Raw genomic sequence first — 25950 nt, 5'->3', positions numbered from 1 at the left:
ACTGGCATCGAATATATCGTTAACTCAATGGAGCTGATCCATCCTCAGGATGTTTTTCTCAATTTGGAATCTCTATGCCTCTACAAACTGAGCAACATAAAGATGTTGTGTTATACTCCAGTTACAGATGCCTCATTCACCAAATTAAAAACCATCAAGGTCAAGATGTGTACCCAGTTGAAGACTCTCTTCTCCTTTTACATGGTTAAATTTTTTGCTAGTCTAGAAACAATTGATGTTTCTGAATGTGATTCTTTGGAGGAGATTGTTGTTATGGAAGGACAAGGAGATTTTAATAAGGTTGACTTTCCTAAGTTGCGGTCTTTGACGCTACAAACATTACCATCATTTACTAGTTTTTATACTTGTGATGAGATGCCTTCTTTAGAAGGGCAAACAATGACCAGGGATCACATAGAAATTACTATTGCAGAAGATGATTACAATGTCATGGCTCCCGTTTCTCTCTTTGGTGAACTGGTATGATATTGCATAATACTCCTCCAATTTTAGTTAATTTGTGATAATATTTTTTCAGTTGTTGCAAGTATAGTAATTTGTGTGTTCTTACAGATTGAAATTCCAAACCTCGAGAGTTTGAAGTTATCCTCAATCAAAAGCCATAAGATATGGAGAGACCGACCTGTTTCAAATTTCTGCTTTCAAAATCTAATAAAATTAACTGTGAAAGATTGCTATAACTTAAGATACTTATGTTCATTGTCTGTGGCTAGCAGTTTGAAGAAATTGAAAGGCCTTTTTATAAGTAATTGTCAAATGATGGAGAACATTTTTATCACTGCAGGAAACACTGTGGACAAGGTGTGTAAGGTGTAAAGTTTTGTAGTTTTGACTCAATGTTATGTAGGCAGTTCTTGCTCGCCCTTGTGCATTTTTTGTTGAGTACTTGAGTTCATTACCTTATGGATTTTATGCATCAAAATACAGGTCTGCATCTTTCCTAAGTTGGAGGAAATCAACCTCACCAAACTGAATATGTTGACTGACATATGGCAATTTGAAGTTGGTGTTGATTCCTTTTCTAGTCTCATTTCTGTACAAATTGAAGGGTGTGAAAAACTTGTCAAGATTTTTCCAAGTCACATGACAGGATGGTTTGGGAGTTTAGACAGCTTGAAGATTATCGATTGCCGGTCACTGCAAGTGATTTTTGAAATCAAAGACTTTCAACAAATAGGTGCATCTAGGACGAACACAAACCTGCAGCTTATTTTTGTAGACCGACTCCCAAACCTGAAGCAAATATGGGACCGAGATCCAGAAGGAATTCTTAGCTTCAAAAATATGCGGATTATAGAAGTTATAGACTGTAGTAAACTAAGCTATGTCTTACCAGCTTCAGTGGCCAAAGATCTAAAAAGGCTCGAAGGCGTTTCGATATGTGATTGTTTCGAGATGGAGGAAATTGTTGCTTGGAATGATGGAACACAAACCCGATTAGAGTTTCCTGAAGTAACCTTCATTAAACTCTATCTCCTGCCAAAAATTAAGCGTTTCTATAAGGGGGGACATATAGAATGTTCAAAATTGAAGCAGTTGGCTGTGAACTCCTGTGAGCAGCTGGACATGTTCACAACAGAAATCACAAATGAAGAAAGACAAGCGGTTTTCTTAGCTGAAAGGGTAAGGGATATCTTATGGTTCAAACTCATAAGAATTACATAATTGAAATAGACATCAAGAGAAAACAAAATACCCAGTCTTCTTGCAAGATATTTAACATGCAAATAAATAAGGAAAACACATAATATCACGCATGAAAGTCTTCCCCCTACCATTTTTTAATACAATGTTACCATGTAGTTTGATTTGATCGTGTAACTTTTTTGCATAAACTATTGAAACTCCTCACAAGCAGTTCACTCTCTTGCTGTTGCTACAACTCTTTACTTATAATTTAAAGCATTATTAGTTGAAGTAAAATTTAATTCACTATAAGTAGGATATATTTTAAAATCTTCTAAGAGCATCAAGTTACATATCCCGTTTATATGTCTCCCTTATTGTTCCTTTTTTAATAATAAAATTGTTTTGAGAGTCCACATGGATGTGATATAGCCTCAATTTGTGTTTATAAGTGGTCTGACATCTCTCTGACATGCAAGCTGGTTTTATGAGACTGAGTTATGTACTATTTTGATTATTTTATTCATGGTTGTCTTTTTTTATTCAATTAAATTAGGAACTGTTTTCTGGGATTGAAACATTCCTCACTTTCTAAGATAGTATCAGATTCTATCCAAGATCTATTAGGTAACCAGCTATCAAGCCACCCAAATCACCATCTAAATGTCCAATCATGGGTGTGAGTGGGGTGTTTTGAGAGTCCCATGTTGGATTGAATATGGCATGTAATAGTGTTTATAATTGAGAAACATTCATCACCTTACAAACCTGTTTGTAGAGTTGAGTTCGCCTAATCCAAAGCTAAGAAAATAAAATGGCATATAAAAACCATAAACAATTAAGAAAGAGAAAGTTATCACTTAAAATATTGCTAGCAACACACAATATAAAATTATAACATACTCTTTTCATTATGTACACTCTTTATCATTTAATGATCTCACTAAATTATATGCGTCCAATTCTTTGGAAATAGATTCTTTCCATTTTTTTTCTCATGTCTTTCAAATCTCACCCATAAATTTATTCTTTCCCATTTTTTATTTTAGAAATCCCTCCCACATTTTTTTTTATTGAAAGTTCTAGATTTCACTATTCTCTCGTGTCAATAGAGAGAACTCATTCCAGTATTCTCCATATTGTGGGACCTATATGCATTCTATTCAATGACATTTTCTTTTTTGCTGATATTTTATTTTTTTCATCACAAGTACAGGCAAAGAAACAGATAAAAAGGATTGGTAATTTATCCCTTCTTAGCTGAGGAATAAGCTTAAAGTATGTATAACAATATTTTCCTTCTTAGTACCTATATTTCATTTTTCTCTAGGTAATCTCCAACTTGGAGTTCTTGGAAACTGGCTTAAAGGAAGCAATGTGGTTAAAGAGAAACAAATGGGAGTATCGAATGGACTGTATGAAAGAGCTTTGCTTGCACTCGTTGGACAATATTGAACTTCTCTACTGGTTTCTGGACAGAATGCCTAATCTGGAAAGCTTAAACTTGGTTTTCTCTGACTATAAGCTTAAAGGGTTAGTGCCAAGTGGAAACGTTGCACCACAAGAAAGACTGGGAACTGTATTACAACTCAAAACATTGTATTTGCGGATGTCATGTATAAAGAATCTAGGATTTGACCAAGATCCACTTCTACAAAGACTACATCATTTGCTCTTATATTCCTGCTACAGTTTGGTCACTATAGCACCTTCCTCAGTATCTTTTACTCACTTAACATATTTGGAAGTATATGCTTGTTTTAGATTAATGAATTTAATGGCAATCTCAACAGCCAAAAGCATGGTTCAACTTGAAGTGATGAAGGTAATCCAATGTAGTTTACAGGAAATAGTAACCAATGAGGGAAATGAAGAAGGCACAATGATCAAAGTTGTATTTAGAAAATTGGTTTGTTTAGAGCTGGTGAAATTACAGAACCTTTCAAGTTTCTGTAGCTACAAGAACTGTGAATTTAAATTCCCATCACTGGAAAGACTGATTGTAAGAGAATGCCCCAAAATGGAAACGTTCACTAAGAGTCAAATATCCGCACCAAAGCTAAAAAAGATACATGCCATTGAAGGAGAATCAGAAGAGGAAGAGAAATGGTATTGGGAAGGTGACTTGAATACCACTATACAGAAAGTTTTCAAAGACAAGGTACTTATTCATTAAATACCAGATCTTCTCATCTTAAATTTTGTTGCAGACCAGAATTTAAGGTAATCAAACAGTACAAATTAAGCAAGTGCAGGGAATGAAAGTTCTGGAAATGCTGATATTATTGATGAAAATAAAATTGAAATGTAGTAGGGAACAACCTCCCTAACAACCCCAGAGCTAAGCTCCTAATATGCAAATTCTCTACCAATTACAGCGTTAGAATATTAGAAAATATCTTAATAATATCTTTTATATTATGTTAGAGTATCCTGAGTTATTTCCTAGGGTCAATTTATAATCATAGAGATATCTTAGAATATCTCTCATTATTAGTATGATTTATTCACGATTTAAGATTGAGTCTATGTATCTTTATAAATATAAAATACTATTGAGTCTTTTGAATCACGTTAGCATAATGCTATTATCAGTAATATTCATACCCTTGTTATTTTCTCTCCTCCTTTTATCCAAAATCCCACAACTTCAACATGGTATCAGAGTCTATTTTGATCCTCCTTGAACAATCTTGCCGTTGTTCCGCTTCCGAGTTCCCAACAATTAGAGAATATAATCATAGTTTCTCTTTTTCAATGTGACCATTAATTTTTTAAACCATTGTCGTGACACATTATGATATCGGTTTCACTCGTTTTCCGTTCAGTTCGCTACTGTCACCGTCACTGCTTTTGGCAACTTTTTCGGCAAACAATCACTCCATCAGCTTCTCCTATTTCAGATCGGCCAAAACCTCCAAGCGCGCCACCGAAAGCCACTACACGCGCCCACCCACGCCTCACCGCCCACCTGCGTCAGATCCACGTGCCGCCTCTCTTCACCATGCGTGACAGCGCGTCTGACAACCATTTTAGACGCGACCTTTTTTATTGAACTTGCCTTAGCCTCACGGTTCCAGATCTGCCCGTACTTTCCAATTTTGATCAACAAAAATATGCATTCTTGTTCCAACAACCGTTATCTCTCATATTATGGGTGCATTTTCTCACTCTTTGATCAATCATGGTTTCGTTTCGTTAGAGTCGCGCTGCTTCTTCTTCAGTGTTTGTCATGCAATTTAGTTCTTACTAATAGATTATAACAATGGTTTCTATTCCTAATGTCGATCATTCTGGTGGTGTCTCTTTTCCCACATATGAATCATATTAGTGATGACTTCTTTTTTCCATTGATGGTCATTTTGACAATGTCTTACTTTCATGACTCACACTTTAGTTTGGAAATTTGTCCCAGATGCACTGACTCTATCTTTGTCCCAAATGTACCGGCCTTGCCTTTCTCTCCCTGAAGCACGCCTCTCAGTCCCTGAAGCAAATTCAAGTTTAAATATTTTGAGTCTCCAATACTATTGATTTGAAGCTTCCAAATGCAGTTTTTAGAAGAACAAACCTTGTTTTTTTCAATTGCTTGCCATGAATTTCTCTCAGGTTGATGACCATTCCGGCTATCTGACTAGACTGTATTTATAGCAATTCGCTCCGACTTCACCTACATCATTGAGTTGTTTTGCCATATTTTTTTTAGTATTTTGCGGAACAAAATATTGTTTTCTTGTAACTAGCTAAAACTTAGTAAACTTTAGCTTGAGAGGGAGTGTTATAATATTAGAAAATATCTTATAATATCTTTTATATTATTTTAGAGTATCTTGAGTTATTTCCTAGGATCAATTTATAATCATAGATGTATCTTAGAATATCTCTCATTATTAGTATGATTTGTTTCTAATTTAGGATTGAATCTATGTATCTCTATAGATAGAGAATACTATTGAGTGTTTTGAATCACGTTAGCATAAAGCTATTATCAATACAATTCATACCCTTATTATTTTCTCTCCTCATTTTATCTAATACTAGATTATGACCCGTACGTTGCGTGACTGTTAATTAATTTATATTTTAAAGTGATATATTATGTATATTGTGAAGTTAATTATGATGAGTACAATAATTGAAAAATTGTTTTTAAATAAGAAATATAGGGAGAAGATATTTTAAACATTCATAGTTTGTAAAATTTAAACTTTTCAAATACATGTGATTAATATGACGGGACGATGTTAACTCTTTATTGAAAGATGTTATTTTTGTATTAGTTGGGTTGGAATGAATCATGGTCTCCCTATAATTTGGATAATAAGTAGTGGAATATGTCCCAAGTAATAGTTAAATTTAAATTTGCAATATATGTCAAAATGCGTTTCTTAACATTTTATCTATTTGATAGGCTCTTATTGAACTTGATGTAGAGTATTGTTTAAAATTTAGAATTAATTGTTAAATATATTTTAGTTTCTAAAAGATCTCCGATTCTTATAAAATAGTTAAGACTAAAAATGGACAATTTTTTTTTTTATAGTGACTAGAAAGCATTTGATGATTGGGGTTAGTGTATGCTAATAATATTTGGAATAATGTGGACAATAAAGTGCAAAACATTAGATGACAAAACATGTATCTATAGGGGTTCTAGTTAAAGATAAAAATAGCAAGAAATTATGATTGTATTCAATGGGAAGAAGATAGTGGTTTTTTGTTTTTTCATCTTATGTGTACTACGTTGGCACCTTTTAAAAAAAAAAGATATTTCTACTGTGATTCTTTCAAGTTGTGATATGTTACATTATTTCAAAGAAAGTGTCATGACAAAAGTTTTTACATAATTCATATTGGTAACTCTATTAATCAATTGTATTGTAAGAGTTGATATATTATTTTTAACTATGAAAAAAAAATATATTTAGAAGTATGGGACTTTTATAGGAATAAAAATTCTTTATGTACTTGTATTTACAACAAAGATGGCATTCCTTCTCAAATGAAATATGGTAAAAATTCTTCTCGAAAATGGTAAGTTGATTAATCCACACCAGAAAAACTATTAAGTAGTAATGTGGAATTAATTTGGAAGATTTTGGGCAAACGTTATGAAATAATAAGTGACCTTATGAAATAATAATGTGAGATTAATTTGAAATTTTTTTAGTAGATGTTATAAAATAATATTTAAATAGGAGACGCAGTATAAGACAATGGATGGTGTATAGAATCGGTGGAAAATGAAGGGTGGTAAAAGAAGATTGACACATCAGATTTTTGTTGAAGTGATACAGATTCGATTTCATGGCATTCGATCCAATCACATGTCAACGTATGATGTTGGAGTTCTGTTTTAATATATTGTAATAGATCCCACAACTTCAACAAACAGAAATTAACTTTTCTTCCTCCCTCTCCACTCCACTCCCCTATACATCAGAATTGACAAACCACCACTGCTAACTAACATCTCACTCTGCCAACTCAGCATGCTTCTCTTGCTTCCTATTCCCCCTTTCATAAACTTTCCAAACTTTGGGCCCATTTTTATTGCCTAGGCCCATGTTATCAACGACGGCCCTATTAAATTTTTACTCTTTAATCAAAATAATATCAATTTCATTTATATATTTTAGAATCATGCTAAACATTTTAGTAATATTTTTTATTTATAAATAATTTAGCTGATTTCTTAAGAATTAGGGTAAAAATATATTTTATTAAATTGAAATATGTTGACAATACATTTTATATATATATATATATACACTAAATTACTATACAACCAAATTCTTATATTTGAGGAATATTTTTAATAATAAGACAAAAACAAATTTTGACACTTCCTCTTAAGCTGGTGAATAGGTATTCTCCATTTTTAACTTGGATACTATACTTTTAAAGTTGCTGTTTTTTAGGCCTTTAGTTAGAAGATCAGCAAGGTTGCCTTGGGAGGAGACATATGGAGTGCAAATTAGGTTACTATCGAGTTTTTCTTTGATGGTATGTATGTTGACTTCAATATGCTTGGTCATGTCATGCTACATTGGATTATGTGCTATGTTAATAGCAAATTTATTGTCACAATAAAGTTTCATTGGTTCATCCCACTTTATCTCCAGGTTCTCCAAAATGATCTTCAACCATATTAACTCGTATATCTCTTGTTTCATTGCCCTAAATTTTGCTTCAGCACGGGATCTAGATATCACACTTTGTTTCTTACTCTTCCAAGTCACAAGATTCCCACATAGGAAATTGCAATATCATGTGGTTGACCTTCTACCTACAATTGACCCTCTATAGTTTGCATTAGTATATGCTTAATGACCCACATGTCCATTTCGTCCGAACAAAATTCCTCTTCCAGGAGTTCCTTTCAAATATTGCATGATTCTGAGTGTAGCTTGCAAGTGTACCTCCTTTGGTTGGTGGATGAATTGGTTAACTAGGCTTACAACAAAGGCAACATCAAGTCTAGTATTTCACAAATATGAGTCTTCCAACTAATCTTTGGTAAATTTCCTTGTCAACTGCAATGTCTTCTTATGCTTCCCAACTTTAAATTTGGATCGGTTGGTGTACTTGCTAGCTTGCATGCTATCTTGCCCGTTTTTTGCAGAAGATCTGTGATGTATTATTGTTGGGATATGAAAATCCCTTTCTTAGAGTGAACCACTTCAATTCCCAAGAAATGCTTCAATTTTCCCAAGGTTTTAATCTCAAATTCCTTGGCTAGGTGTTGTCCTAACAGTTGTTGCTACTTTTCATTATCACCGGTCACTATAATGTCTTCACATATACTAATAACACTATTACTCCCTTGACCCAGTGTGTTTGATAAAGAGGGTATGATCTCCTTGGCTTTGTTTGAAGCCTAGACCCACCATGATTCTAGAAACCTCCCAAACCATGCTCGTGGCGATTGTTTAAGCCCATATAGAGCATTTTTTAGCTTACAAACGGTGTTGGCATCAATATGCTCACTGTATTCAGGGGTAAGTCCATATAAATATCTTTTCTAGATCTCCATGGAGGAAGACATTTTTTACATCAAATTTGGTGCAAGTTCCAACTGTAATTAGCCGCTAGAGATAATATCACCCTAACGATATTCATTTTTGCAACCGGAGCAAATATTTCTAAGTAATCCACTCCATACGTTTGAGTAAATCCTTTATCTACCAACCTTGTCTTGTACCTCTAATACACCCATCAGGCATCAACCTTGTACTTTACAGTGTATATCCACTTGCATCGTACAAGTTTCTTTCTATTTGGTAGAGGGACCAAATCCCGAGTACCATTCTTGTCCAGTGTTTCCATTTCCAAGTCCATGACTTGTTTCCATTTCTTGTCAAATAATGCTTCAGATAGAGAGGTAGGTATAGTGGTACTGTTCAAACTTGTGAGAAAGACTTTATCGATAGGTGAAAATTGTTCAAAACATAGGTAGTTGGATAAAGGGTAGGGTGGTTTGTTGGTACATGTCCTAGTATTCTTCCTAAGGGCAATTGGGAGATGAAGGTCATCATAAGTTGGTGGTGTGTTGGACTCTAATCCCTTTGCACAAGAAGATTCATAAATTGGATCACTAGAGTTTGAAGCGTCAAGGGAAGTTACCTCATGTAAGGTCGAATTGGAGTCATGGATGTAAATAGATTCATGAATGATCTTTGTTCTTCCTATATATACTAGATTCGTCCCATATCTTAAATTAGTGTCATCATTTCTATCTTCCTCAGAATCAATTTCAGTCTCAACATTGTCATTTCCTTCATTTCCATCTTTTTCAAAATCAATTTCAGTCTCAATTTTTGGTTCAAGAGTCAACTCATAAAATAAAAGATACTCATCTTCCTTACTTGTATTCTCCCCATGAAGATTAGTTTGACCAAAGAAACTTGAAGGTGACATCTCGGGAGACAAATTTTTTTGGGATGGTGGATGATAATATTTGTAGCCCTATTGAGTGGAAGAATACCCGATAAAGACAAATTTTAAGGCTCTAGGATCAAGTTCCCCTCTACTATCACTATGGATATGAACAAACGACGCACACCCAAATATTCTAGGAGTAAGATTACTACATGTGGACACATTAGGGTAGAATAAGGACACTAGAAGGTAATCGGTTTGAGATACAATTCAGTTAAAACTTCCTCTCCCCAAAATTTCTTTGGAACTTTATTTTGAAATTACATCCTCGAGTTTGAACTAACAAGTGCCCATTTTTCCTCTTAGAAATTCCATTTTGTTGGAGTGTTTTAAACATGAGGACTCATGAATAATGCCCTCCTTTTGACAGAAAGAACTAAGTCACGATTAAATTAATCTTTGGCATTGTCAGACCTAATATTCTTAATACTCACTCCAAATTGGTTTTTTTTTTATTTTTATTTTTTTTATTTTTTATCATGGAGAAGAATTGTACAAATATATAACTGACTTCAAATTTTTGTTTTAGTAAGTAAACTCGAGTAGCCTGTGTACAATCATCAATAAAGGTTACAAATCAATAGGCTCCGGATATATTTGGAACATTAGAGGGACCCCATACATCAATATGAACTAAATATATTTGGAACATTAGAGGGACCCCATACATCAATATGAACTAAGCAGAATGGAGAAGTATTCATTTGGTTACTAACTGAAAAAGGTATACATTTGTGTTTAGTAAGCACACACCTTAAAGTGAAGACTTTCTTTCTACCTCCAATTTTTTGAAAAGGGAAGGAAACAACTGTTTTATGACTCTAAATGAAGGATAACCCAAACGGTAGTGGTACAAAATGACCTTGTCCCTATTGGTCTTTATTGATTTAGAAAAAAAAGTTGGTATTGCTGAGTAGATTTGGACTAAGATTTTGATTATCCAAATAATAAAGACCATTCTATTCTCTAGCATTACCAATTGTCTTTCTTGTACGAAAGGACAAAGATTTGTTAAAAAAACATTACATGTTAGGTCTTGTGTTAGTTTTTGTATGGAAATTTAGCTAGTGACTATTTAGGAATATGAAGAACATTTCTTAGTGTAATGGATGAATTTATTTGGGGGTCTCCTTGACCTACTATAGTTATAAGGGTACCATCTGCTGTGGATATTTTCTTGTTGTTAAGGCAGGGTGAATAAGTGGAGAAATGTGTAGGTAAGAGTGTCATGTGGTCAATGGCTCCAGAATTCAGTATTCTATACTGGTTATAGGTTGTATCTGAAACATTAAGTCCAAAGAAAATTGAAACTTACTAAACGGAAGTGTACTTTGTAAAATACATGTTTTTGATGAAGACAAAAACTAACGATTGTGATCAAGGCAACAAGCTTAAAAAGAAGTCCAAATATCTTATTGATAAACTTTAAATTCATACATATTAGATGTTTAAATGTAAAGGTAAATGATACAACCAATAGCTCAAATACATGAGAACCATTCATCTTTACAAATGCATATAAAGAAGTTTCAAAAGTCAAAATTACATTAACAAAGTCTTAAAACTGATATTTTTGACAAAATACAAAGTTGTATTCGAATATAGCATAGTGTATTCGAATACAGATGCTAAGTCAGTAACAAAAGCTTCGCATCTGTATTCGACTACGACCTGCTGTAGTCGAATACAAATAGCAAGTGAGTAGCAAAAGCTTCGCATCTGTATTCGACTACGACCTGCTGTAGTCGAATACAAACAGCAAGTCAGTGGCAAAAATAACAAATCTATATTCGACTACATGACTATGTATTCAAATACAAGGTGCAAATTTTGAATAAAATTGAACGTTACAAAGAGGTGTATTCGAATACATACATCCTGTATTCGAATACAACTGAAAGCAATGCAATTTTTCAGATTAGAAATGGCTCTAGATCATTGTATTTGTTCATCAAACCTCTTGGATCAATGGCCACGAATCTGAAGAGATGTTTATGGAGTATAAATACACCATAACTTCAGATTAACAAACACACAATCCTTCAATCAAACTTTGAACAAAATTTCTGATTTTTTACAAGTACTTGCATCTCATTTTCATATTATTTAGAAAGGTTCTCAAAGTACTTGAAGTAATATTGGATTGATATCATTATACCTCTCTTGTATTCTTATTCCAAATCAAACTATATCATTTGGAAAAGAAAGTAGCACTTTCTTAAAGTAGTCTAATCTAAGATAGTGGTGTGCTATCTTAGAAGTTTTGTTAGAAGTTTGTAGCAAAGATCCTAGGGTGGGATTTGTACAATTTCTGACAATAGTGGAGAAATCTCTTGTAGTGTGCAAGAGGACTGGATGTACCCTTGGTCATAAGGGGAACCAGGATAATACTGTTGTGTTCATTTAATTGCTGCCATTTATTTATTGTCACTTATTATCCTAAAGCAGTAAATTCAATCACCAAATCGCTAAAAACAAGAAAATTTCTTAACACCTAATTCACCCCCCCTCTTAGGTGCACTTCTGTACTTACATATTTGTATATACTAGAGAACTAGTAGCTGTTGGTTTCTCCAACTTACACTAAGAAGTGATCTAATCTTCTCTACTTCATCTTCATTGAGTCGGGCCAATCCACTTTTGTTTTCTTTAGCTGTCATATCCAAAAAATCAACAGGCAAACGATATTAGAGACTAATGATTGATCTATCAAACAAAACAAACTTCATATGTCCAAAAAATATTCACAAACTGTAAGTGTGCTAGAATGCTGCAACCAAAAAGTCTGAGCAAAAACCGTGTGAGCTTCAAATGACACAAACAAAAATGTTCCGATCAGAAAGTGAAGCCCCAAAATGAAACGAGAAACGATCGATCTACAATCTGGCTGAAACGGCAGTGAACGGAGGTCTAGAAGGCTTGACTATTGAACACACTATGTCAGCGAACAGGCCAAAAAGAAATCTCAAGTTGCTGTAATGAAGGTAGCAAAAAGGGCCACAATGAAGGTGGTCAAGGTTTCAGGAAAAAAGAAACCGAAGGCGGTAGCGAGACTCCCAAAGACCGAAAGCTCTGATACAAATTAGGGTAAAAACATACTTTATTGAAATATGTTGACAATATGTCGAATATGTACTCCTATACAACCGAATCCCTATAGTTAAAGAATATTTTTAATTATAAAACAGAAACAGATTTGGACATGAATGAATATTGAGCCCTGACTCTCAACACTTTTATTTTCCTGGTAATGCTTCTAAATTTTTTATTTTATTTCTTTGATTTTACAGATGTCTTTTGAATACACAGAGCAGCTGCAGCTGGACGTGTTTCCTGAATTATTAGAACAAGTATGGCATGGCAGGGATTTGGTGCACGAGCACATCTTTCGCAATTTGACATCCTTGGGGGTAGGAAACCGTAATAATCTAGTGCACGCAATTCCATCTCATTTAATTCCTTGTTTTGAGAATTTGGAAGAGTTACGAGTATGGAATTGCAGTGCAGTGAAAGTCATAGTTAATATAGATGGTGCAAGGGTCACAAAAACATTGGGATTATTTCGTTTGAAAAAATTGTCATTAAATAATCTACCAATCCTGGAGCATGTGTGGGACAAAGACCCTGAAGGAATTCTCAGCTTTCAAGCGCTACAAGAAATGCATGTTGATAGTTGTGAAATCCTTAAATATTTGTTTCCTACATCGGTGGCTAAAGCTCTTACTAGACTTGAGGTGCTTAGTGTAACGTACTGTAAAGAGTTGGTAGAAATATTTTCAAAGGATGAAAGAGCTGTTGAAGGAGAAACAAAAGAGTTTATGTTTCCTTGTCTGACCTCATTGCACCTAACAGAATTGCCAGGGTTCAAATACTTTTATCCTGGTATACATAAGTTACAATGGCCTTCCCTAAAAGAACTGCATGTATATCAATGTAACATGACTATAATTTCAAGAAGATCATACAGAGGAGCAAGCCCTTATTCCAATTGAACAGGTACTTCTTACAACTTGGTGGTCTATAAGGCCATTAAAAACAGTTCCACTTGCCCTAGATAATAATACATAGTATACCTACCCTAGCAACATCACATGATGAACCTAGAACTGAATAATGTATCTATCATTGGGAATCTATTCTTATTTTTATTTTTTATTTAATTGTTGATATTTAAACAATAAATATAATTCCTAAAGTTCATCGGTGTCCAATTCTTCTATATGCGTCGACTCATACTTTGTTGTCTAGTGAGGGACTAATTAATAATAACAATATAATTTTTATAACAATTATGACACAAGTTTTAGATAGTTATGGAATTTCAAATAATTAATTCTATATTTTAGAAGACTTCAATCTTTATTATAATAGAAGAGTTCGTTCTAATGTAAGTTATGTTTGTCTAAATATAATTTCCTTATTTTTTTTTTTTTGAGCTATCCAGATCCTCAGTTTGGAGAAATTATTATTTTGTATTGGAGACACCAAGGTTATATGGGATCAGAGGTCTTGGACATTGCAATTTAAACGTATGCAACACTTTCAAGAAGAGTCAAACAGTGTTCTATATAGGTTCCTTTGCATGTTACCTACTATAGGGAAACTTCAGTTGTGCGATTGTTTGTTCGAAGAGATGTTCTCTGCTGAAAGACCTAATGCTGATTACACAAGAGTCCTCTTGCACCTAAAAGAAGTAGAGTTAACTAATGTGGATAATCTCAACTCCATTGGTTTAGAGCACACTTGGCTACACCCAATTCCCGAAAATCTCCAAACATTAAAAGTAAAAAAATGTCATCGTTTAATAAACTTGGTACCGAACACAGTATCTTTTTCCAACCTCACAATTTTGAATGTATATAGTTGTACAGGAATGCTATATCTGTTAACATCCTCAACAGCCAAAAGCTTGTGTCGACTAAAAGTGATGGACATAAAATATTGTGATTCAATGCAAGAGATAGTTTCCATAGAGGGGGATGAATCACATGAAGATAAAAAAATAATATTTGAGCACCTCCACACTTTGATTCTAAAAGAATTATCACAGCTGAGGTGCTTTTACCCTGGGAAATTTGCTTTATGCTTTCCTTCCTTGGAGAAGGTATCCTTGATTAGCTGTAGCAGGATGAAAACTTTCAGTCCAGTCAACAGAATAGATCAAACCAAATTGCCTTCGGGAGTTACATTCATCAAAGATGCAACACCAAAATGGGAAGGTGATCTGAATTCTACAATACTCAAGAGGTTTGAGGAAGAGGTATATAAAGAATCAATTACACATATACTCTTTTTGTTGTTGATCAAAATATTTATTACAAGTATTCGTGTATAACACAATATTATTAAAATTTAAATTTGCTTAAATTATTTAATTTATAAGCATAAAATTGTCAATTTGAATATTTAAAAGTTAGTCAATCAAATAAAAATGAAGTGAATTTTAATGTATATGCAACTACAATTACAATTTTAAATACAATCTATTTGAATTTTACAAATTTTCAAAAAGATTCTACCTATAGATCATACTGATTATTTATTTTATGAATTCTGGTAAAAGTGTGTTGGACACAATATTCATGAATTGAAGTAGCATGTACTATTTTTTTTTAATCACTTGATAAATAAATAAATGTTTTTTTAGAATATGAGATGTTAGTACTTTTCATTTAATACTTTTATTTTTAATTTCTATTACATCAACACATGTTAACAAATTACTTGGTTCTAAGTCCATTTTGTTAGTCTCTTTTGAAATTTAGAAATATAGATGACTTTCATTCACTTCAAAATATTATTTCTTATACAATATATAAAAACAGAAAAGAGAAAAACAGTAGGATAACATGGTGGTCTGTCACCTAACCATGATTACTAAGTCTTAAACCACTCCAACAAATATGGGTCACCATTCTTCATGCAGAGGTAACTTAAACAATAAAATAACACTCAAGATTAAACAAAATATCACAAAATATTGTTGGTGAACATCTCAAATCTCATGCTTTAACACTCCTCGTTGAGATTTTTTATGGACACTCCAAGCAACCTTCTAAACCTTTAAAACTTAACTCTTGGAAGAGATTTGGTCAATATATCAGAAATTTGAGAGTCCGAACAACAATGCGAGCTTGATCTCTTGACTTTTTATAGCCCCGCGTATAGCATGAAACTTCACTTGAATATGTTTGGTCTTTCCATGTTGAACTGGATTTTCAGCAATAGCAATTGCTGATTTGCTATCACAATAAATCAAGGTTGCTTCCAGCTGTTGTATTCCCAAATCAAGTAGCATTTTCCTCAACCAAATAGCTTGGTTTGTTGCTGCAGCTGCTGCTACATACTCTGCTTCAGCAGTAGATTGAGCTACAATTTCTTGCTTCCTTGAGTTCCATGAGAATATGCCAGAGCCTAAGGAAAAATCATAACCTGTAGTACTCTTCATGTCATCAATATTTCCAGCCCAATCACTATCAACATAGCCTATCAAACTTCCATTTTCACTTGGTTTGTACCATATTCTAAATTGTGTAGTGCCCTTAACATATCTAAGCACTCTTTTTGCTGCAGGAAAATGTGTCTTGGTAGGACTCTACATAAATCTTGAGAGTAGACTTGTTGCATACATAAGGTCGGGTCTGGATGAAGTAAGATAAAGTAGACTTCCAATCAAGCTTCTATAAAGAGAAGCATCAACTTTTTCAGTTTCATCTTCCTTTGATAGCTTCAAATTTGACCCCAAAGGAGTGGGGGCAGATTTGCAACTTTCCATTCAAAACTTCTTCAAAATTTCACGAGCATACTTCTCTTGATTCAGAAAAATTCCATCCTCATATTGATAAACTTCCAAGCCTAGAAAGTAGTTCATTTCTCCTAAACTAGACATCTCAAACTGATTTTTCATGTCCTCCACAAGTTTTTGTACTTCTTGTTGATTATTGCTTGTTACTAGCAAGTCATCAACGTACAAAGAGACAATTAAATAACCACCATCCAGCAACTTTCTTACATAGAGAGTTGCATCATTTTCACTCCTCCTGAAGCCTTGATTGTGAAAGTGGCTATCAATTTTGCTGTACCAAGCTCTAGGGGCCTGTTTTAGCCCATACAAAGCTTTATGAAGTTTATACACCATTCTTCTCTTCCTTTCACTAAAAAACCATCAGGTTGAGCAACATAAACCTCTTCATCAAGATTTCCATTCAGGAATGTTGATTTGACATCTAAATGCCAGATTTTCCACTTCATTTGTGCAGCCAATGCTACAAGAATTCGAATAGTGTCTATTCTTGCTACCAGTGCAAACGTTTCTGTGTAATCAATTCCGGATTGTTGAACATAGCATTTGACCACAAGTCTGGCGTTGTATTTGTTGATGGATCCATCAGGGTTCATCTTTTTCCTATAGACCCATTTAACTCCAATGACATGCTTGTCTCTAGGTTCGTCAACTAGCTGCCATGTCTTGTTCTTTTCCATGGTGGCCATCTCCTCTTTCATAGCTTGGTTCCACTCCTCAACTTTACTAGCATTTTCAAAATTAGTAGGTTCAAGGACAATACTGTTGCATCTTTGATAAATCTTTGAAAGAGGTCGAGTACCTCTTACAGCGAAGTCATCATCAACTTCTTCACCTTGTTCTTCCATTGTGCTCTCAAGAGAAGGCAAAAACTTGAGAGGTCTCCCAATTCCAATATGCATCTTCATCCACTATAACATATCTATTAATGAAATTCCATAGACTTTATAGCTCTTAGATTTTGAGCTATAGCCTATTAAAATTCCTCTTTCAGCCTTTTCATCCAACTTGGTTCTTTTGACTTCTGGTATATGAGTGTAGCACAATGAACCAAACACCCTTAGATGTTTGATTGAAGGTTTGATGCCTCCCCAAGCCTCAATAGGTGTCATCCCCTCTACAACCCTTGTAGGAAGTTGATTTTGGAGATACACAATAGTTTTTATTGCCTCTGCCCAAAAAGACTTTGGCAATTTCTTCTCAAAAATCATGCATCTAGCCATTTCATGGACAGATCTATTCTTTCTTTCAGAAACTCCATTTTGTTGGGGTGAGTAGTTGACTGTAAGTTGGCGCTCAACACCAAAATCATCACAAAATTTATTAAATTCTGTAGAAATAAACTCCTTCCAATTGTCAGTTCTGAGTTTCTTCAAAAAAATATCTACTTTGGGTTTCAACTAAGGCTTTAAATTTCTTAAAAACAGAAAAAACTTCAGATTTCTGTTTAAGAAAATAAACCCAAGTCATTCTTGTAAAATCATCAATAAAAAGAATGAAATACTTGCTACCATGGAGTGAAGTAGTATTCATAGGTCTACAAACATCTGAGTGAACCAATTCAAGTTTTTTACTTGCTCTCCATGTAGCCGAACTTGGAAAAGGCAATCTATCTTGCTTACCAAGTTGACAACCTTCACACACTTCTAAACACATTTGAATACTAGGCAAGTCTTTGACCAACTTTTTCTTTTGAGCAAATTGAATGGATTTCAAATTATAGTGGCCAAACCTCTTGTGCTAAAGCTTAGAATCAAGTTCAGCCTTACTCAATTTACATTCATGTTTAGAAACTAAATTCCAGTTAATAGGAAAACTTCTTTTTTTCATTTCTATTTCAAATAATTCATGATTATTAGCATCAGTAATCACACAACTTCCTTCTTTAAATAACAAGCAGTAGCTGTTTTGCATCATTTGACCCACACTCAACAGGTTTTGATCAAGTTTAGGCACTAAAAGAACATCATAAATGTATTTAATACCTGTTGCAGTATAAATTTTCACTGTTCCTTTACCTGTGATGACAACTTTTTCTCCATTTCCGATCTTTACAGATCGTGAAGCAGGTTTGAGGTCCGAAAAAAAATTTGGTTTGCTAGTCATGTGTTGTGTGCATCCACTATCAAGAAACCAAGTGTCTCCATCCTCCAAACTTTTTGTAGTCTTGGCCATGAACAAAAGTTCTTCGCTATCATCAGTTTCAGTCACATTTGCCTTTTCAGAAGTGTGACTTTGTAGATTTTGTTGCTGCTGTTTAGCCTACAAAACCTCTCAATATGCCCATTTTTGTTGCAATATCTACATTGTATTGGTGGTGGTGTTTTTCCTTTGTATCAACAATCACTCTCTTTGTGGCTAGTTCTTCTGCAGATTCCACACTTTGGAAACCTTTCTTTCTTCTCTGTATCTTTTCTATAATGCTGCCCAGCAAATTTCTTTTCATCTTTGACTTTTATGGCTTTTTCTTTGTGTTTGACTTGTAAGGCTGATTCTGTTGCTTCCTCTTGTCGAAGAAGTCTTCTCTGCTCTTGAGCTTGAAGAGCATTTGTAAGCTCTGTTAAGCTTATCTTAGAAAGATCTTTAGACTCTTCAAGTGAAGAAATTTTGGATTCGAACCTTTCGGGTAAAACCACCAAGACTTTTTCTACAATTCTACTATCAAGAAATTCTTCCCCCAACAATCTAATTTGGGTTACAACTTTCATAACTTTGGTCATGAAATAATTTATGGTTTCAGCTTCATTCATCTTCAAGGCTTCAAACTCTCTTTTGAGATTAAGAACCTGCATTTGCTTGGTTCTTTCATTCCCAAAAAAACTCTTCTTCCAACTTCTCCCAAACTTGTTTTGTTGTCTTCAAGTGTGAGATTCTCATGAAAACATCATCATTCACAGCAGAGTGAAGGATGGTAAGAGCCTTAGCTCTCTTAGCAACTTGCTCACTGTGGTATCTCATTTGAGCAACAGTTGGATTTTCTTGCAAAGGTGGTGGTTCAGTAGCTGTTTCCACCACCTCCCAAAGATCATATGCTCTCAACTGAGCCTCATCTTTACAGACCAGATTTTATAATTCTTTTCTGTAAATACAGGAGGTACTGGTAGTGTAATATTGTTAGAAGCCATCAAGAAAAAAAGGTTGGGTATCAAGAAAACAGGTTTTTTTAATTTTCTTCTCTAGTGATTTTTTTTCTTTTCAAATGGGTATTCTTTTTCTGTAAAAAATTGGTATGTTGGATTTTATGTGGTTTTAAATCATAGGCCCTTCAAGAACAAAGAGGCTCTAGATACCAATTGTTAGTCTCTTTTGAAATTTAGAAACATAGATGACTTTCATTCACTTCAAAATATTGTTTCTTATACAATATATAAAAACAGAAAAGAGAAAAATAGTAGGACAGCATGGTGGTCTGTCATCTAACCATAATTACAAAGTCTTAAACCACTCTAACAAGTATGGGTCACCATACTTCATGCAGAGGTAACTTAAACAATAAAATAACACTCAAGATAAAACAAAATATTGTTGGTGAACATCTCAAATCTCATGCTTTAACACATTTCATTTGCTTAGTTTATACATTGTTGATGATGTTAGAGGTGCTAGCCTACCTTGCTCAATTTTTTTTGTTGGCATTTTCCTTCGTTATAAAATTCCACATCTCATTTCTCATTGACCTTGGTTAATAGTTAGTAGTTTTTTCTACTCACTTGCATGTGCAGACTTCAGAACGTCCACAAAAAGTAACTGTTGTGAGTCTAAAAAATGAGCCAGTACTACAAGACATATGGAATGGCTCACTGCCAGTCCCACACTTGTGCTTCCAGAATTTGGAAGAATTAATCGTGGATGGGTGCCAATTTTCATCTGAAGTACTACCGTCCCATTTACTTCCTTTTCTAACAAAAATGGAAAAGTTGACAGTTCAAAATTGTAGTTCTGTGAAAACCATATTTGATGTGAAATGTACAACAGAACACAGAAAAATGACAACTAAGGGACCAGCTCTGATTCCCCTCCCTTTTTCTCTGAAGATATTGAATTTAGAGGAGTTGCCAAATCTGGAGAATGTTTGGAATGAAGATCCTCGTGGAATTCTAACGACTGAACTGCTAAAAGAAGTATATATTGGCAAGTGTAAATGCCTTACAAGTTTGTTTCCAGCATCAATAGCCAAAGATCTTGTGAAACTTGAAAAACTACACGTAAAACACTGTGAGGAGTTGACGGCTATTGTTGCAGAGGATAATGCAGATCCCAAGGAAACAGATTTAGAGCTCACGTTCCCTTGTACTATCTCATTGGCTCTACAAGGACTGCCAAAGCTGAAGTATTTTTACAGTTCACTGCATTGTGACATGTCGAAGGTACCATTGTCTTACAACTTTGTCCTTGCTGCAGGATCCTAATAGTGCCTGCAAACAGAACCTACTTTCCTAGCTACTTTTGTTTGAATGGTATTGACATCATTATTGTTATCTACGTATCATTGCTTTATAGCCAAGATGCACTTTTGCCCTCCCAAGTTTCACAATCCGGCGATTTTAGCTCTTTTATTTTGAAAATAACAATTACAACCCCTTAATTTTATTAGCATATACCTGGTCAAAATCAGGGCCCCTAGCTTTTGCAAAAGGGATAAAGTTAAGGGGCTAAAATTGTTATTTTCAAAATAATGGGCCAAATCGCCGAATTGTGAAACTTATGGAGCCAAAAGTGCATTTTAGCATTGCTTGATATGAATGGTGGATTTACATCCACCTTATGCACTAGTGAACAGAAGAACTGTGAAGTTTGACTTATACAGCTATTTTCTTGCAGGGTTCTATGCCTCTTGACTTTAATTTATGTATTTTCTATACATCTAGATAAGTCAAATATACTAGACTTTTAATAATGATGTATTCTTGCACGCTATTGTACTATATCAAATATCATATACTACCTCCGTCCTTCAATATAAAACTTTCATGAAAAATTTCTTGGTCACTTTTTATTTCAAATTTTCAACTTTATTAATTATTTCTTTACCAAAGTACCCCTAATTAATGTACAGCTTTTTAACTGCCCAAATCTTCTTTTGCTTCGTTATTGGCTTCTCTTTGTAGCTTATACCCAACCTGCAGCACTTGTCACTGGGTGAAAAAGAATTGAAGTTGATTTTGCAGGGAAGCCTCTTCAACAAATTAAAATTTCTTCATTTTCCGTGCTTTCATGTTGAATCAGATGCATTTCCATATGCATTTCTACTACATGTGCCCAATATAGACAAGCTTATGGTGTTCTGTAGTTCCTTCAAGGAGATTTTCTGCTTCCAAAGACCTGATGTAGTCTATACAGAATTTCTATCCCATCTTAAAGTATTAATATTTGAATTACTTGAGGATCTCAATTCCATTGGGTTAGAGCACTCTTGGGTTGAACCCTTAGTCAAGAATCTAGAAACATTGGAAATAACTAGATGTTCTCGTTTAAGGAAAATAGCAGCATCCCCAGTATGTTTCTCCAATCTGATGCGTTTGATTTTGTATGACTGTCATGGATTGGTAAATTTGTTCACATCCTCAACGGCCAAAACTTTGACTCGACTCAAAACAATGGAGATAATTAATTGTAAATCAGTACAAGAGATAGTGTCTCATGAGGGTGATGCATCACATGAGGATGAAAAGTTAATATTTGATGAGCTCCAGAGTTTGATTCTTAATGATTTATACGAACTCAAGTGCTTTTATACAGGGAATTTTACTGTGTGTTTTCCATCCTTGGAGAAACTGTTTTTAATCAACTGCTTCAAGATAGAAACTTTCTGTCCAGGTACCATTAATGCAGACAAGTTGTTGGAAGTTAAATTTCTGGAATTGTCAGATGCTGACCCATTGGACATTGATCTCAACTCTACCATAAGGAAGAGATTTCTACAAAGGGTATCTGTTAGCTTTTTCTTTGGAAAGTAAAATATTATGGTATCTATATTAGTATATTAATAGTGTGTGTTATTGAAAATAACAGTTACATTCTTTTATAATTTGACTAGGTGAAGTTCAACTCCAATAATTGATGAAGTATGACAAAGACAATTGATGAAGAGGAACGAAGTTGTCCAGTGTTTCTATTTTATTTAATTTGGATTTAATCCAGTGTTACTATGTTGTGTTTTTGAAAAATAACTATGCTTGTGCGGTTTTAAGTTACTTAGTTGATTGTTCTATTTATTAGTGCAACAATGTGTGTGATTGATTATATATTAAGTTATTGACAGTCATGAAGAACAAAGAAGACCTGTATCAGGGATTATATTGTTTTATATATGTACCGTCACTACATCAAAATATAGATATTATAGCGCACCTTTAACAGTGCTTGTTAACTAAAAGCAATGTTGTATTATATATTAAAAATACACATTTTTTAAAAGCGCTGTCATAGATACTGATAGTTATATATAATAATAGAGACTATGACAGTGTTTTTTTATAGAAGCGCTGTAATAGGATCAAAATATTTACAACACTTTTTCTACAAGCGCTTTTTTATAGGGTCGTATAGTGTTTTCATATGGTCTTTTAAAGTGTTTTTTGTAAAAGTGTTGTTGTAGGGTCAGGATCTTTAAAAAAATATGTTTGGACGATTGTTTTAAGCCTATTCTAAAATTCCACTATAAATATCATTCCCATTTAGTAAAAGTAAAATAAAATAAATTTACACTACACCAAAATTTAGAAAACTATATTTTAATTATTTTATAAAATCAATCATTCCTTAAAAAAATCATTCCCTTTAATATTTTTAATGCCTATTATCAAATAAAAAAATAATTAAAAAAATCCAAATCAAATAAATGTTATTATATCGCATATTTATAAATAAATATTTTGTTATAAGTATTTATATATAAAGTATTTATTTATCAAATAAATTTATTATTATATCACATATATATACATATTTATATATTAAATATGTTTTTATTTATTTATCAATATATAATAATTAACCAAAGCCTTTGAAAATAGGGGCAAAAATATTTACAACGCTTTTTCCACAAGCGTTATAGAAAAAACGATGTTATAAGGTCACATAGTGCTTTCGTAAAATCTTTTAAAGCGCTTATTAAAAAATCGCTGTCATATGGTAAGATCTTTTAAAACGCTTTTTAAAAAAGTACTGTCATAGTTTTTTAAGTATATGCGTGTAAAACTTAATTGGTTTCTTCGTTGTTCACTCCCCCCTGCGAAACCCTTCTCTCCCTGAAATCACCTATGTAAAAAATTCTTCACTAGCATTAGAACGATTTGTTGTCTTTGCGTCATTTCTACGATTTGTTTCGCTAACATTTCTATTAAAAAAAAACCTTCAATATCTTCAAGTTTTGAGCAATCATGTGATGTAAATTATCATCAATAACATTAACATTTGGATATGTCATACTCGACACCATAGCCTTTGAGTTGATTTCTAAATCAGAAGAGATTTGATGGTTTTGAATATTGTTCTCCTCTAATACTATATCACTCACAGAACCTACAATGCACATATTTGGATATTGATGACCCTCTTGTAAATGATTTGTGTTAGTTGAGTTAGATAAGCTAGAATCAAAGATCTCATGATTTATTTTTAAGACCCTATGTAGGATGTACCTCCTATTCCTTAAGTGTCTTTGGAATGATTTTCAATTCTCCAAAATCAATTAGTTTGAGTTAGAAGTTTCTTCACGATTTTTATCATTTTTTCTTAACGAGAAGGACAAAATTCTTGAATATTAGTGGTGCCTCAAAGATCAACAACGGAGATATGATCAATAAAATGATTGTTAATAACACGATAAACACTATTATCCTTAGTATATTTGTTTGTGCATTAATTTTCGATCTTGTCCGAAACAACAACGTTTGTAGGGGCATACTTCTTTACCAACTTCTTTGCAACTCCAACATCCCCAATAGATTGTAAAAAAAATCTTCGGCCTCCAATATTCCTGGGGATGATTGGTGATACAAATTCAACATTGAGCCTTTATGTTTCTTACCAAATTCGGATTAAAATATTTTGTCCAAGAGAAAACTCGAATAAGACAAAGTTTCAAACCAGGTTCCAACTATTTGATCACTTTGCAAATCGTCGGAAGAAGCAAAGGATAATTCATAAAATCCTTTCTCGAGGGGAATTACTTTCCATGAACCAATCGATTTCCATATTGTTAAAAGTTTTTCACTTAAAACCAAAAACGTATTTGTTGTATCACCCTTAGACATGGAAACTCTACCATGGAGGTTATTCTTGCGACTCACCAATATCTATTTGATATTCATCTTCTGGAATTTTGATAGCGAACACCGACCCTTTGATACATGGTTTTGGTAACTGACTCAAAGGAATATCGCATGAATTCTTGGGAGCTTGTGTAAATTATTTGAATATGAGTTGTTGAGTGCTAACCAACACAATTGCATTTATTGGAGGAACGATTTTTGTCGGCACTGAATAAAAAAGAACGACCATAGAAGCGGTTTACACAAGACCGCGGTTGCAATCCTATTTTCTATTGCCAATTTGTAGATGCTAAAATTGTGAAGCAACTTAAAATGGGATCCTAAAATTGTGCATCCAAATCTTAAGGGTGAGAAAGAGGGTTGTTTCCAAGTATTGTGCAAACAGATCTTGATCAGATGTCTTTGCTAATGGATGTCAACCTAGCCTTCTTTTTAAGAAAACACTAATTACACAATTTATTGATTGAATGTATTTGTTGACCATAATATTAAAAGAAAAACAATTAATAAACCAATAAATGAAAGGGAAAAAAATTGTATGAAACAATCTATCAATAATTATACAAACTTTACTCAAAGGCGCTTATCACATGTCATTAATAATAATGTGTTCAATACAATGTGGTATTTCTATTAAGATATAGAAACAAAGATAAGATGTGTCTTCATTTGCAAGAACATGAGCAACTTCTTTCACTGTATCGGAGTTTTACTGCACTGTAGAAAACCATTCTAGAATTACACCCTCAGTATGCCAGTCGATTGACTGACACTCAAATATAGCACGGAGGCTACTCAAGAAAAGAAGAAGAAGAAGAAGAAGAATATAAGGGGGAGAAGTGAGAAAAACCTCAGATACAGAGAGCTTTTGGTGTGCTTTTCCAAGTGAGGTGAGCTCTCTATTTATAGATGAATTCAGCAACTGGATCTGAGAAAAAAGGGGGGATCCAAGAGCACGAAGTCCATCAGCTGGTCACCAGGAACGTGCCTCAGAAATAGGAAACGTGACTTGACTAAGCTTCTTGACCGGGCAATAGTCAAAACGTGGGAAAGACTCAGCTTTAGGGTTTTGACGTGGCAAGTAACTGAAGCTAAGTCAAATTATGGTTTTGACTAAGCAAAGGACAGAAGATTAGTCTGTTTAGGGTTTGAATGAATCAGAACATTGACTTTGACCTTGTGGATGGCAGTTTCATAATATGTGACATAACGCAAGCAATTAATTAATTAAATAATTAATTTCTATATGTTAAAAAAACTTTAATACACCACAACCCGAACCGA

General features: G+C 33.8%; 2 protein-coding genes across 3 annotated transcripts; both read left to right on the top strand.

Moving 5' to 3' along the window:
• Positions 1–27: 27 nt before the first annotated feature.
• LOC101491825 (uncharacterized) lies at positions 28–14170 on the top strand. 2 transcript variants are annotated; one of them, XM_027332640.2, is made up of 6 exons: positions 28–480; positions 574–822; positions 949–1644; positions 2978–3808; positions 12879–13584; positions 14033–14170. In XM_027332640.2, exons 1-5 carry the CDS (start codon positions 28–30, stop codon positions 13578–13580), a joined length of 2931 nt encoding a protein of 976 aa, XP_027188441.2. In that variant the 3' UTR covers positions 13581–13584; positions 14033–14170. The 2 variants fall into 2 exon arrangements, with proteins under 2 accessions (XP_027188441.2, XP_073222197.1); XM_073366096.1 differs by having other exon boundaries at positions 347–480; positions 738–822.
• Positions 14120–22740, top strand: LOC101492155 (uncharacterized). Its single transcript, XM_012713371.3, has 4 exons — positions 14120–14848; positions 20113–20757; positions 21499–22317; positions 22428–22740. The coding sequence occupies exons 1-4, from the start codon at positions 14120–14122 to the stop codon at positions 22449–22451; spliced, it is 2217 nt and encodes a 738-aa protein (XP_012568825.1). The 3' UTR covers positions 22452–22740.
• Positions 22741–25950: the final 3210 nt, after the last annotated feature.

This window comes from Cicer arietinum, chromosome 3 (assembly GCF_000331145.2).
Source record: "Cicer arietinum cultivar CDC Frontier isolate Library 1 chromosome 3, Cicar.CDCFrontier_v2.0, whole genome shotgun sequence".
Taxonomy (NCBI): Eukaryota; Viridiplantae; Streptophyta; class Magnoliopsida; order Fabales; family Fabaceae; genus Cicer; species Cicer arietinum.
The sequence above is the reverse complement of the archived record's forward strand: the minus strand, read 5'-3'. Positions and strand labels throughout refer to the sequence as shown.

Excerpts from the sequence above, each read along its gene's own strand:
- LOC101491825 (XM_027332640.2), top strand. The coding sequence starts at position 28 with ATGGAGCTGATCCATCCTCAGGATGTTTTTCTCAATTTGGAATCTCTA. Across the intron at positions 481-573 it reads TTTCTCTCTTTGGTGAACTG|ATTGAAATTCCAAACCTCGA; the intron begins GTATGATATTGC and ends GTGTTCTTACAG. Across the intron at positions 823-948 it reads CAGGAAACACTGTGGACAAG|GTCTGCATCTTTCCTAAGTT; the intron begins GTGTGTAAGGTG and ends ATCAAAATACAG.
- LOC101492155 (XM_012713371.3), top strand. The coding sequence starts at position 14,120 with ATGCAACACTTTCAAGAAGAGTCAAACAGTGTTCTATATAGGTTCCTT. Across the intron at positions 14,849-20,112 it reads TCAAGAGGTTTGAGGAAGAG|ACTTCAGAACGTCCACAAAA; the intron begins GTATATAAAGAA and ends TTGCATGTGCAG. Across the intron at positions 22,318-22,427 it reads GGAAGAGATTTCTACAAAGG|GTGAAGTTCAACTCCAATAA; the intron begins GTATCTGTTAGC and ends TAATTTGACTAG.